Source organism: Bombus pascuorum, chromosome 17 (genome assembly GCF_905332965.1).
Source record: "Bombus pascuorum chromosome 17, iyBomPasc1.1, whole genome shotgun sequence".
Lineage (NCBI taxonomy): Eukaryota > Metazoa > Arthropoda > Insecta > Hymenoptera > Apidae > Bombus > Bombus pascuorum.
This window is the reverse complement of record NC_083504.1, coordinates 1,612,424-1,625,633: the sequence shown is the minus strand read 5'-3', so window position 1 is coordinate 1,625,633 and position 13,210 is coordinate 1,612,424. Positions and strand designations below refer to the sequence as shown.

Below are 13,210 nucleotides of genomic sequence, written 5' to 3'. Positions count from 1 at the left end.
AATTGGCATTTTAGGCGCTCGACAAAATGAACAAAATCTGTCGAGACTTTAGAGCGAATCGCTTCAGCTATTCGTTCGTATATTATCGTTTCGTGTCGATTATGCAAACGTTTGGCAAACAGAAATTGTAACGTGGAATTTTAGGTATTAGTGGCTTGTTGCTTGCTAACTCCGAATATTGGGGGAAAACCTGTCGAAAAGAATGCTGCCTGCCTTATCTGCGATGCCGATTACAGCGATGGTAAAAGAAGAGTAGAGAAGAGAAGAGAAGAGCAGACGCGGCGTGTTTCGTGAATAGATTGTGAATGTGCAGATTACGACTGTCGTGTCTACTGCAAGTTGATTTTACGACACAGAATCGATATTTAGGATGATTCTTCCTCCGCTGCGATTTTTTCTGCCTGATTAGATCGTACGAGAAAATAATTTTATCTACCTGGTCTTTAATCTCATACAACGAAGATAGATTGGAATGCCGCGAATTATCTGTGGCGGCACTCGACGACGAATCTTTTCGACGGCTTCGCGATACAAAGCGTAAAGCCGACATGCCCAAATGTACCATCGATATCCCTACGGCCCGTTCGCCGAATATTTCGAAGAATGCATACCGTGCGGCAACCGTCGCGTAACAGCAAAGTTAACACATTCGAAAAGTCTGATTGGGTTTACAGTTAGGTTAGACTGTTAATTGTTTAATAAACCTTTTTGTTGAATATCGAGAGACTATTACTTGGACACTTACATCTAACACCATCTCATATCAAATCAGCCGTATCGTAACAAAATTGCTATTTATGCTTTATACCATTGTTCAATTAGACGAAAGTTTCAGGTGCTTGTCATTTTTCACTATGACCAAAAGTTTGAAATATAAAAGTTTATTAGTTTCTCTGTGATATTATGCAATTTCATTTGCCCCATTGTCTGCTGTAATTGTTTATTCGTCTCAAATTATAATCGTATTTCATTATTCCACGCATAATGCGTTTCCTCGAAAAGTAACAAATTATCTGTTAGTTTATTCGATTAAGTAGGTCGGAATTTAAGATGTCGAATAGATGTTAACGACGAAAGCTTAGGAGATTGCAAGAAGAAAAATATTCTGCTGAGAAGAGAGTCGAAATTAACGAAACTTCGCATCTGTACATGGGTAATGGGTTTAGTGAATTAGAAACTTGCAGATAGAGTCGCTATAAATTTTGGAAATATTAAGTTCGCTAATATCGGCGAAGGAATTTCGAAGAAAATGCAAGAAATAAAGGCAGTGAATGAACGGATACTTACACAGTGACAGATAGAAAATTTTCCCGAGAAAGTTTCCTCTATTAAAATCAACGTCGGAAATATTTGATTATGCAAGTTTTGGAAGCTTGCAGCCACAACTTGTGGAAATAAAAATCGGCCAAAACAAGCTTGAAATCGATAGACCAAGGAGAAATTTATCCGAAAAATTCATCCAGAAATTCAGAAAAATTGTTAAAATTTCAAACTGGAAAAAATGTCCAACACCGGGAGAAACTTTAATGGAATTTAGTTTGAAATTTCCAGGCGTGTCCGCGCGCAGTGGAAATCGAACAAAGCAACGCTGAACGATCAAACTCATAAAGACTTGTTTCAACAGTGAAGGACATTGGTTCAGAGACACGGGACTTCAACAGAAACATCCTGAAACCTGAAGTGATCGTCTCTGAATTTAACTTGGCAGAGGAATCTTCGCAACACAACAAGGAGCCTTCTGACAAGTTCCAAAATACAGACTCGAAGATCAAACGAGTGGACAAGTCAGAAGGAAACAGTGACACATTGAAAAGAAGCAAAGACGAGGTGGGTATTGAAGAGAAAGGAAGCAAAGAGTCGAAGCACCTGTTGAGCGTGCAGAATTCTCGAGAAGAGACGGACGATGAAGACAGTAGCGTCACTTCGGACATGAGTCGCATGATCTCTGAGGTGGATACAGATTCAGAATGCACCTCGTCGAGGAACATGAGGAAGTATCAGAGGACTCAAACTCACTCGAGATTGTTCAGGCTTCTAAACGACGACTCGATCCTTCTAGAAGATGCAGAGAAAACCAACGAATCTTCCTCCACTGAAGAGTACCTTAGCCTACCTCTGAAGAGCAACGCCTTCAATTACGATGAGAATTATTGTTCCAATTACTCTAGCGGCGTGACATCTCCAGAATATTCACCCATCTGCGAACAATCGTGGAAAAGACTTCACGACGCGGACAACTCAAGGTCACCGGACCAAAATGGCGACGTGTTTCGTCAAGGTCGACAAGATCGAATTTCCTGCAAGGAAGACCCATACTATCAAGCTTGGAAAACTCCCAAACCTTCGGCACCGTCCTTGGATCACGACGTGGTGCCATCTTTGGCTTTCAAGGTCCTGGAAAGTAGAAGGCCGTTATGGTCGTACAAGGTGAACGTGCTTTGTCCACGGATTAAAAGTACAAAAAGCGTGCCACAGACGTTGAGAACGAACAAACAGACCAATTCGATGGTGTCATCCTGTCCAAATTCCTCGCCCTTCCAAGCTAACCTAAAAAGTGACCATTGCTGATGGCCCGGGGCAGAATGAGGCCGCGTTTGGCCGCGAGCAACCGGTCCACGGACGAGCCTCGCGCAACTTTTCACTAGATTCGCAAGACTGGGCTGACTATGCCCGGGGGGCTACAGGCTACGTGGTTTTTTTTTCTATCGGTACATATCGTTTGCATATATTTATCTATTCGCATTTTCTTCCTGATTTTTTTTGTATATTTTGTTTATTTTATTTAATTTTCTTTTTTTTTTTTTTTTTTGTTTATAATCTCTTCTATCGTTCTAGTGTTTTTTTCTACTTTTTTTTGTCTTTGTTTCTTCTTCTTTTTCTATTCTACTCGTGTGTTTCGTTTGCTGTCGAACGGGCACCGATCTTGTACACGGGTATAATTGTTTTTATTTATTAATTTTTTTATTTGTTTATTTCCTTGTCAATTTTCTTCACTCCGCGAACGAATCGATCCTGTCAGCCGTGATTCCGAGTTTTCTTTTTCTTTGTTTTTCTCTTTGGTTGCTCTTTGCTAAGGTTTGTCACTAACCAGCCGCCTCTGGTCCAAACGATGCGATTCTAGTTTGTCTTCTCTCCTGGATCAATATTAACGTTTCGTATGTCTTGTTTTATCGTTTTTATCGTTTTTCTGTTATCCTTTTGCAAGCGAATTGCCAGCACCTCCGTCCAAATTCCAGTGCTCCGTCTTCTTCGTTCTTTTTACCATCGGTGGTGTCAATGATCTATAAGGAATGAGATCAGCGATAAATCATTATCTACAAAGATGTTCTGGTGGTATTTTTCTATAGAGAAAACGTTAAGATAAGCGAAGAAAATTCATTATCAGTGTTTCATTTCAGAGTGCAAAAGAAAGATTGCTGAAAGGAAGACGATGTGATTTACGTTCATAATCTTTGCAGAGTGTGATTTCGCGCAGGATTGCCTCATGATTCGACCCACAACTGCATTATGTTGCGAATAAAACTATACTTCATGCATGCTTGATTGTGTGATCGACCGTATCCTGTGAATAACGCCAATCGTTTTCCTATTTTAATAATCCTGAAGAGGGTGTCCTGAATTAGAGTGTTCTAGAACAGCGTTTTTTGTGATTTTTTTTTAGTAGAGAAAGAAAGAAGTGAAGTTATTGAATTTTGAGGTATAGTTTTATATGTATTTAACGAATACAAAAGAATTTTTTTTAAAGTAAAAAAATTAATTCTAACAGATTTCTGAGCCTCTTTATACATGAGCGTCATAGTAGATGCAATCTTCATATGGCGGGAAAGATGCAGCTCGTAATTCTTGAGTGAAACAAATACCAAAAAAGGATTAAATTATTATATATTTTTCTTCTGGGTGAACTAAACAAAGGCAGAAAAAAGTTTATGTAAATAATTGTTATAGTACAATGTTGTTATGTAAATAATTGTATAGTATATAGTAGTATAGTATAGTAGTAAAGTTTATATTTCTTTTTTAAAAAACATTTTTTTTACTCACTAAAATTTTTAATTTCACATTTTTTCTGCCGTTGTTGAAAAATATATAATAATTTAATCCTTTTTTGGTTTTTTGTTTCACTCAAGAATTACGAGCTGCATCTTTCCCGCCATTTGAAGACTGCAGCGACAAGACGCCCATGAAATAGGCTTATAAATCTGTTACAATTTATTTTTGTACTTTAAAAAATTTTTTTGTGTTCGTTAAATACATGTATGTGGCGGCACTCGACAACAAATAGCACCACTCGACACCAACTAGCACCGGACGGCGGACCCCCTCCCGTCCGCCAACTCCCGCCCTTTCCCAAAGTCCCACAGACCCACCGAAACCAAAAGCAGACTGCCGAACTGCCCTGTTTTTGCGACCAGGTTTTCAGGACAGAGATAGGAAGAAAGAAATAATATCATATATAAGCACCGCTTTACAGCGACTTAAATCTAAATTATAAATTGTAATGTCAAAAAATAATGTAATACCAACACACATAGCATTGTATGGCTATACCGACACGTATCGGTACTTTTGCCTAATTCACTCCACAATCGAAATTCATTGTTTATTATGAATACTATACATGTGTAATAATCATTTTCTGGGTTCATAAATATCATGAAAAAAAAAAAATGTACCGGACGGCGGTAGCGCTATGGTTAGCATCTTTGGTTACGAACGTTTGGGAGGCGAGTTCTCGAGTCCCTGCGCCCATAGTTTTTTGGTTTTTCTTCCACAATTTTTAAATGGGAAGAAATACAGCAATACCCCAGCAACGATATTTCTGCACTAGCAACTACAACTATCACGACCAATCCACACATAAAAAACCACACCTCAAAATTATTCAATAACTTCATTTCTTTCTTTCCCTTGTAAAAAAATCCCAAAGGACATTGTTTTAGAACATTCTAATTCAGGACACCCTCTGTATATGCGCATGCACGATGCATTTGTTCTGTTGTATATTATGCCATCAGTTCAAAGCGCGACGATTAAATCGCGATTTATCGGATCGATACGATTGTCTGGATTTTATTATCAAATTCAGAGACAGAGCGAGTCGTAAGTAAATTAACACCTCGATGATCGATAATAATCTGTCGATCGTTAATGGAGCTACTTACTGAAATAATCCATGCTTTGATCAAGTAATAATTTAGTGTCATTCGTTGCTTTTAATTAGCATTTTACTGTATTCACAACTATTTCTATCATTTTATTATATTGCTGAAATTGTAACTATTACAGTTTGTTAAATTTTAAGTGGTTACTCAACATTTTCCCAATTTTCCCCTCTCTATGGTTAATAGTTTTAATTAAAAAAAAAAGTAGTCGACTATTTTTCAATTGTATTTTGAGTAGCCATCAAATTTTGAACCAATTATAGACTACGATAAGAGTTAATTATTTCATGAAATTCAACGATGCTGAATCCTTTCTACATAAAAAATAATTAGAATAATTACTGTCTACAAAAATCGTAGCGCGACAGAGTTCCAAGTTCTTTTTTTTTTTTTTTTTTTTTTTTTTTTTTTTTTTTTTTTTTTTAACCAAAGTATAGGATAATTATAGGACGTTAATAATCTAGTCTGTCTAAATTTTTAGGTCCTGATGCAACGGATTACTGAGCAAGGACGAGTGCCTCCATCAGAAACATGGCATTGCTAGTGTGTTTTCTTTTCTTTTTTCATTTTTTATTTTGTTTATGACGACTCGTCGCGATTCGTTTTAACACGACAACCATCGATACCACAGGACTGCTGCTGAGATCTTCCCAAGTCACCTCATTGTATTTGTTGCCCCGTATAGGTTTCGTCTTGTCCCTTCCGCCATTCTCTTTATTTTATTTCTTCTTCCCTCTTAATCCCACGGTGTGCGCATATTGTTAGAAGACGAAGATCTTTTGAGAGATCGATCGGTCGTTCGAACGATCGACGACTAACGACATTCACTGAACCGAATCACGTGACTGGTTTTTTCGATTTCAAAATTGAAAATAATCGTCACCTGGTCGCGGTGATTCCCTGTTTCGCCATCTTCGTTTGAGATAAAAAGGAATCAACGCGAAGTGTATTCGTGTCGAATACCATCACGTTACCTCGATCAATCATTGTGCTATATTTATGTAAGTTGTGTAAAATAAATTATTTGTAAAGTTCACTTTAAACCTCATTTCGAGTCAGTCTATCCCTCGCTGCCTTTCCTAACAACTTTCCATCATCTTTCATTCAATAGAAATAAATAAATGTGATAGTAACCTTTTTGATCTTTTTTTTAAGCATCTTGTACAAAATTTCTGTTATACATGTAGAAGGTTGCTGAACGTATATTATCATAGGCTGATGTAATTGCATTTTGCGTACATAACGTATGCAGTAATTGCCCATAACACAGTGCCCCAAATGGCCTGGCATAAACGCAGTACTCGATACACCATGCTACCTGTACTGCAGTGGAAAGGGACATTTTAATAGCACACCATGTGGATAAGGTAGAGCAGTAAACCATTCATACTTACGGATAATCGAATATCATTGGTCTTACATTTGTCGCAAAAGAGTGTTGAAACAGTAAACAAGTGAATTTTTCTTAATGATATCCTTTAACAATCGAATAAAACAATTATTGCCGCTGTCAGAAATTTATATGTCGGAGATGAAAGGACATAGGGGCCCTTTGGAATTTTTGGGAAGGTCCGCAATACTTTAGTCTAGCTGTACTTAAATAATAAAACTTTTTTTTTATTTGGTAGACTTTTTACAATTATTTCTCATTGAGAATTATTAGTAAATTATTTTGGCGTATAGTATGTTTGATTCTAGTAGTTTGATTCTAATATGTCTTATAAGAGTATTTTCAGTAATAAACGTAATAATAAGGGGCGTAATACTAAGGGGTGCTGAAAAAGAAAGAAAGCAGTAGCCAAAAGAGCTATTACTAAAATTTGATAGTTTTCCACTCTATATAAACCCGATCAAGAAACCGTGAGTGGAACAGAATATTTTTGATTCGCAACGCTAATTTACTAGTAATATTTGTAAAGTAGAAAATTCTCAAAATCAAACGCGAAGAGTACATCGATATATCTGCAATATCAATTAATATACCATTAAAAAAAAAAAAATTATGAAAATTCCCGAAATTTTATACGCAACGCCAATAAATATAAATCTACGCACTCGTATTGAAGCAATACACAACACTAATGTATCGCAGTGCAACCATTTAGGAAGTTACCGACGAACGATAACACTTATACAGCTCTTCCAGCTGCACGTGTGATCCAGGAACAGTATCCGACAAATAGATTCGGGGGGTTTGAGCATTTTGTAAACGTAACTCTACTTAACAAAACGCGATCATTCATTACCGCAAAGCTAAAGGGAAAAATAAATAGAACTCGCGATGGAACAACATCGCAAGGCTAACTCTTAAAGTGAATTTAATGAAAATTACTATTTACTATATGAAAAATATTCTGGTATTGCTACTGACAATACTATAAAATTAATTGAAAACTAACATTTTTCTAATCCAATTTTAAGCAATAGAAAATCAGAATAAATTCTGGTACGTATAGTTCTACAAGAAATTCTAAAAATTCATAATAAAAATTGGAAAAGACAATCGCGATATCGTAATTCGCAAATCTAAAGCAAACGCGATTATCATTTTATCGCTACACTAATTCGCCACGCTAATGATAAGCCGCGATGCTATTTCGCACTCTAATATCACCCGTAATCAATCTGTCGCGACACTAATACGAAAAATCACGAGTGGGGGGTCGATATATCGCAGTGCAACCATTTAGCAAGTTACCGACGAACGATAACACTTGTACAGCTCTTCCAGCTGTATCGGTGTGATCCAAGAACAGTGTGCCACAAATGCAGTCGGAGGATTTGGGCATTTTGTAAACGTAACTCTATTTAACAAAACGCGGCCATTCATTATCGCAACGCAAACAGGAAAAATTAGTAAAAATCGTGATGGAATAATATCGCAACGCTAATTTTTACAGTGAATTCAACGAAAATTACTATTTAATATACGAAAAAACTACTTTAAATATTCTGGTATTGCTACTGACAATACTATAAAATTAGTTAAAAACTAACACTTTTATAATCTATTTTTAAACAATAGAAAATCAGAATAAATTCTGGTATGTATAATTCTATAAGAAATTCTAAAAATTCATAATAAAAATTGGGAAAGACAATCACGATATCGTAATTCACAACTCTAAAGCAAACGCGATTACCATTCTATCGCAACTCTAATTCAACCCGTAATCATTCTCTCGCGATGCTAATAAGAAAAATCGCGATTTGCCCAATAGGACGATGGACCGATACATATATCAGCCAAAAAAACAAAAACTAATACTACTACTATTAAAAATACTAAAAGCGAGCATAGTGACAAAGTAGTAACAATAAGGACTTATCATGCTCTGGATGACCCAGAAGATGGGGAGCCATTAGTAATTGCCTTTTCAAGAAGCAGTTTGACAGACCTCTTCGGCTTATAGCTTCTTCTTTCCTCGGGTGCAAGCCCGCTGAAACTTAAATCTAAGCTCGAGACTTCTAAATCGCAAACAAAAAATTTTCATGGAATAAAGTATGAAATTTCAACGCGTGTCCGCGCGCAGTGGAAATCGAACAAAGCAACGGTGAACGATCAAATTGATAGTGCAGAGTGCAGATTTGTCCGCAATGAACATTGCGACAATGTATAATTGGAACAGATCCTGATGAAATTCTACCGACAGAACGAAGAAATAGAAATATATTATGTTGTTATGGTTTAGAATATTCGCAGTCGTTTGATTTTAATGACCATCAATTTTTAAGACATGTGGCGGCACTCGACAATAAATACCGCCACTAGACATTAACTATAACCGGACGACGATAGCGGAGTGATTAGCATCTTTGTTTACGAACCTTCAGGACTCAGGTTCGAATCCCGGTGCCCGCATTTTTCTTCCACGACACAATAATTAGGAATTAAATACAATAGACCGACCCCCACGCAAGTAGCGACATCTACAGCCAAACACCTACATACACACACAACTATCACGGGCCTAAATCGCCGCCACAGCCACATAGGAAATATATATATGACGGCTATATGAACTTTGGAAGGTCGCGCGTACTGCTATGGCAAGTTCACCGAATCTGGTGTGCAACTTACAAATTTGTTGTTCGCAATGAAGATTGCGAAAATGTATCAATTGGGACAGATGCTGATGAAATTCTCCCGGCTATATCGAGAGATAGAATTAAATCAGGTCGTTATGGATTAGTAGAATATTCGAAGAATGAATTTTTGCTAAACATGTAGCAAACTCGACAGCATATGATCTTAGACGTTTGGGACTAAAAGAAGCTCAGACACTAACAACAAATGGCCAATTGCCACATTTTTGGTTTAAAATAAAATTTTTTTATTTTCTGTAGTACAAAAAAGGCAAACTATTATCTGTATCTAAAGAACTTCCAGCGAAATTAAAGATTATTAAAAATCAAACATTATGACCAATTACATTAGATTACATTACGACACTGGAAAAATATGGTATAAACGATATTACCTATGTTTATTCATCTTGCAATTTCCTTTCAAATGCATTTTTGTGTACAAATATCCCCATGGATAATGTGTGTGTGTGTGTGTGTGCGTGCGTGCGCGCGCGTAAACTCCCTAGAGTTCACGTGGGATAGAGACCCTTTTTGTTTTACGGGTAGCACGACTTTCTTTGTTTCACGAACAGAGCGACCCTCTTATGTTTTACGGACAACCATTTTTGAGAGACACTCATTTCCCAAACGGACGGACAGAGAGCAACATTAGAGACAGACAAGATCACAGAATAATTATTCAAAATTTTGAGGACTGACGGAGAAAGATCGGTAGCTCAGGACGTTGAAAATCGATTCTCGATTAACGTGTATCATATACGAAACTAATGTTGCAAATTATATACCATTTCTCGCAATGTCGCTTTTGCTACTGTCTAAATTATCGGGATTAAAAAAATGAAGGGAAACTCTTTGTAAATTAGCACTGACTGATCACAAATATTCGATTTAATCAATAAATAAAAAAAGAAAAAAAACACCGACCTTTCCTCCGTAATAACACCAGAACAAACTTCACTAGATCTCTGGATTTCAGCTACAACTATAAAACAGTCACCACATCTCTAAATTTTTTCCTGTCGACTGGTCGAACAAACAGTCGCCTTACTGTGAATTCAGGCTGGCAATTTAGCCAGTTATGCAGGGATAATCGGTTGGAGAACTAACCAGCTGGGACAGTATTGGGAGCGGTGTTTATGTTTTGTGGTGACTCGATGTCTTAAAAAATGAACTTGAGATTTCCATGGATCTTCGGAAAGAAGTAACCATTGGCCTTAAATGAGTTGTGATTTCATAACTTGTTAATTCGTAATTGATAGCATAACGTTGTTGTAAGACCGATGAATATATGGATAGCAACCAATTGCTTGGCTTGTAATGCACTATTAAAATTGTGCAAGTCACTAAAGTTATCAGTTAATATGTTAATATGTTCTCTTGCAAAAGTTTAACGGTAAAGGAAATGAAATTTTACTAATTGCAAGTTATTTGATTATCCTATTTAACGAAAAATTATAAAATCATAAAATGGAATTCTATATAATCTGTAAATCGTAACTTGTAAATCTACTAGTACATATATTAGAAATTGGTAAACTTTTGTGTGAGGGGTGCTAGATGTAACACTCATGTGACATTTTGAAAAATATTTAATTATAATCGTGAAAGGCGTTGTTGAAATATTGAATTCTTATTATTGTTCGTTGCAACTTCGATTTTGCCTACCCGACGGACTTCCGATGTAGCGATAAACACGCCTGTAGCGGCACAGAGTCATAGTACGAGGCGAATCGAGAGCGACGCGTGTCGTTGTTGTGTCTGGGAACGCGGACACTGCCTTGACGCACGAAATATAACGATGAATAATCTCCGGGCAGAACAATATCGCCTTTGAGGGTGTCACGTAAAATAATAATGAATTTAAGGAGAAAAGAAACTTTTATTTTTCTCTTTTGTTTACAATACACTTCCGAGCTCTAGACGTGACCGTTCAAGACTATCGGACTGCTCTACTGCTCTTACTGAGGAAAACTCGGTGTGGGTGTTCCCTTTGGAACTCAGAACGCGGATTCGTTGTCCATACTTTTTGGTGGAAAAGTGAGGGTAATGATCCGCGATGCCCATTGGTAAATGAATTAGGTAGTAAAGACAAGGAGAGCTAGATATGGCTCGTGGGCATCCTTGTTCATGGGAAAACTCTTATCTTGCCAGACACCCGCTTTCTCCGTATTAGGTAAGAGCGTGCAACAAACATAAACCGAAAATGTTTACGTGAAGGAAACTGAAACTGAACAGATTCGGTTTATGTCGTCTTCTTAGGCCTATTGCGAGTTAATAGAACAATAGATAGGTCTTGGCGTCCGGACTACGGGGAATCTCGCAAGGACCGTCACATCTGGCGTACCACATGGCAAAAAGGAAAGTTGATTCGTGACAAGGGCAACCGTCAAATTTAAGACAACTTCAAATTTTCCGACTTTCACCTGACAAGTATAAATAAACGGACGCGATCGCGATCGAGTTAGTTATTATACGAGTTATTATCTGAGTTATTACACGAGCTATTTATCCGAGTTATTATCTGCGATTAATGGAGTATACGAGTTATCGAATTATCCGCGAGCGTTCATACTGTATCTTTGCGAATACGTTGTACGAGCGTCTCTCGATGGTATTTATATGTCGGAGATGAAAGGACACCGGGTCCCCCCCGTTGGAATTATTTGGAAAAGCCTCAATACTGTAGCATTTACGAAATAACCCAGACACAGTCATTCGAAACTTGAGACAATGAGTTTAGGCTCGAGGCGACAACCGGTCGCCGAGCGTAGCCACGGTCACGGGATGAACGTTTCACCTAACAGAGATATAAAGTAACATAGCTTTCCTTTAAAGAATTGGCAGTACAGACACTTGACAATAATACATTCCAACAGCCCCGCAGCTCGCCACACACAGACCCCATTCTTTGGGCCAGATGATCGCCAGATGCCGATGCATCGTTTACAGTTTATGTTCAGATAACCTGAGGAACCGTTACAAATCTTAGGACTTAGTTAACTAAAGTCCTTCAGATTGACAAACAGTCTTTATTCTATCAGCCTGTAAATCTGTCGCCTATTGCGGGAAGTTATGGGAAAGCCTGATTTGGTCACGTACGACGTTACCTGCTAGGAACTCTCTCTCTAGGGCGGCTAGCATCCTTTTCTAACCGCCAACATAGAAATTGACCAATTAACAGCAGCGTCTATTTCCCTCACCCTCCGAGTGGAGGCTTTCTTTGACGAATCCGATGATCTCGTGCCCTTAGGCACACCCCATCATAGTTTTCCTCTGCAGCGTCGTCGCGACGGAAAGTCATTCTTTTCTGGTAACCTGATTAGCTAAGAGTCAATCAAGCGTTCCTAGTATCACGAGTAGTAAGTTGAGTCCGACTTAGACTTTGAAGCAAAGTATATTCGTTATCCCGTTGACCGTGGATTCGCTATATCGAACTTAGGGCCATTGTCATTAGCGTCCAGCTACCGCGTCCGTTTGTCAATCTTGTATCAGCCATACTTGTGTAATAAATATCTGTGCGACAACCATGAACAACACTGGTGAAGATTCATTATACGCCCCTAACGTCAACCCGACATATATTTACTTATATTTATTTTATTTATTCCAAATATATTTGGCTGGTTGCAGCAGCAATCTCTCTCGTTATTTTATAATATCGATCCTCACACAATCCACCACACATCATTGAAAAAAGCGACGAATGCAAATGGAAAATACGTAAAGATTTTTTTGACAAAATAAAGAATCATTTTGTCAGATTTCAAGATGAGTTTGGGTAAATTCAATTTATGCCATTTGTTACTTGACTTATGTTTATAACACTAAAAGTTATCTTTACAAGCAGCGAAGTGATCCAGTTTTATTCGCAATTCGGTTGCTTCCAATTTTTTCACTTTCACATTGCCTATTACAATATTAATGTTTAAATATTATTATAGAAGAACATGTTAGCAATT

At 37.5% G+C, this 13,210-nt stretch overlaps 1 protein-coding gene across 3 annotated transcripts; it reads left to right on the top strand.

Annotated features, from left to right (window-relative positions):
• The first annotated feature begins 1,929 nt into the window (after nucleotides 1-1,929).
• On the top strand, nucleotides 1,930-6,205 carry LOC132915554 (uncharacterized). Of its 3 annotated transcripts, none has more exons than XR_009659899.1 (2): nucleotides 1,930-2,692; nucleotides 5,627-6,205. XR_009659899.1 is itself a non-coding variant. In XM_060975422.1 (2 exons), the coding sequence occupies exons 1-2, from the start codon at nucleotides 1,930-1,932 to the stop codon at nucleotides 5,704-5,706; spliced, it is 561 nt and encodes a 186-aa protein (XP_060831405.1). In that variant the 3' UTR covers nucleotides 5,707-6,205. The 3 variants fall into 3 exon arrangements, 1 of the variants encoding a protein (XP_060831405.1); XR_009659898.1 differs by having other exon boundaries at nucleotides 1,930-2,708; nucleotides 5,644-6,205; XM_060975422.1 differs by having other exon boundaries at nucleotides 1,930-2,427; nucleotides 5,644-6,205.
• The last annotated feature ends 7,005 nt before the right edge of the window (nucleotides 6,206-13,210 follow it).

Coding starts and splice junctions, on each gene's coding strand:
- LOC132915554 (XM_060975422.1), top strand. CDS start 1,930: ATGAGTCGCATGATCTCTGAGGTGGATACAGATTCAGAATGCACCTCG. Junction 2,428..5,643: donor GGCCGTTATGGTCGTACAAG/GTGAACGTGCTT, acceptor CTAAATTTTTAG/GTCCTGATGCAACGGATTAC.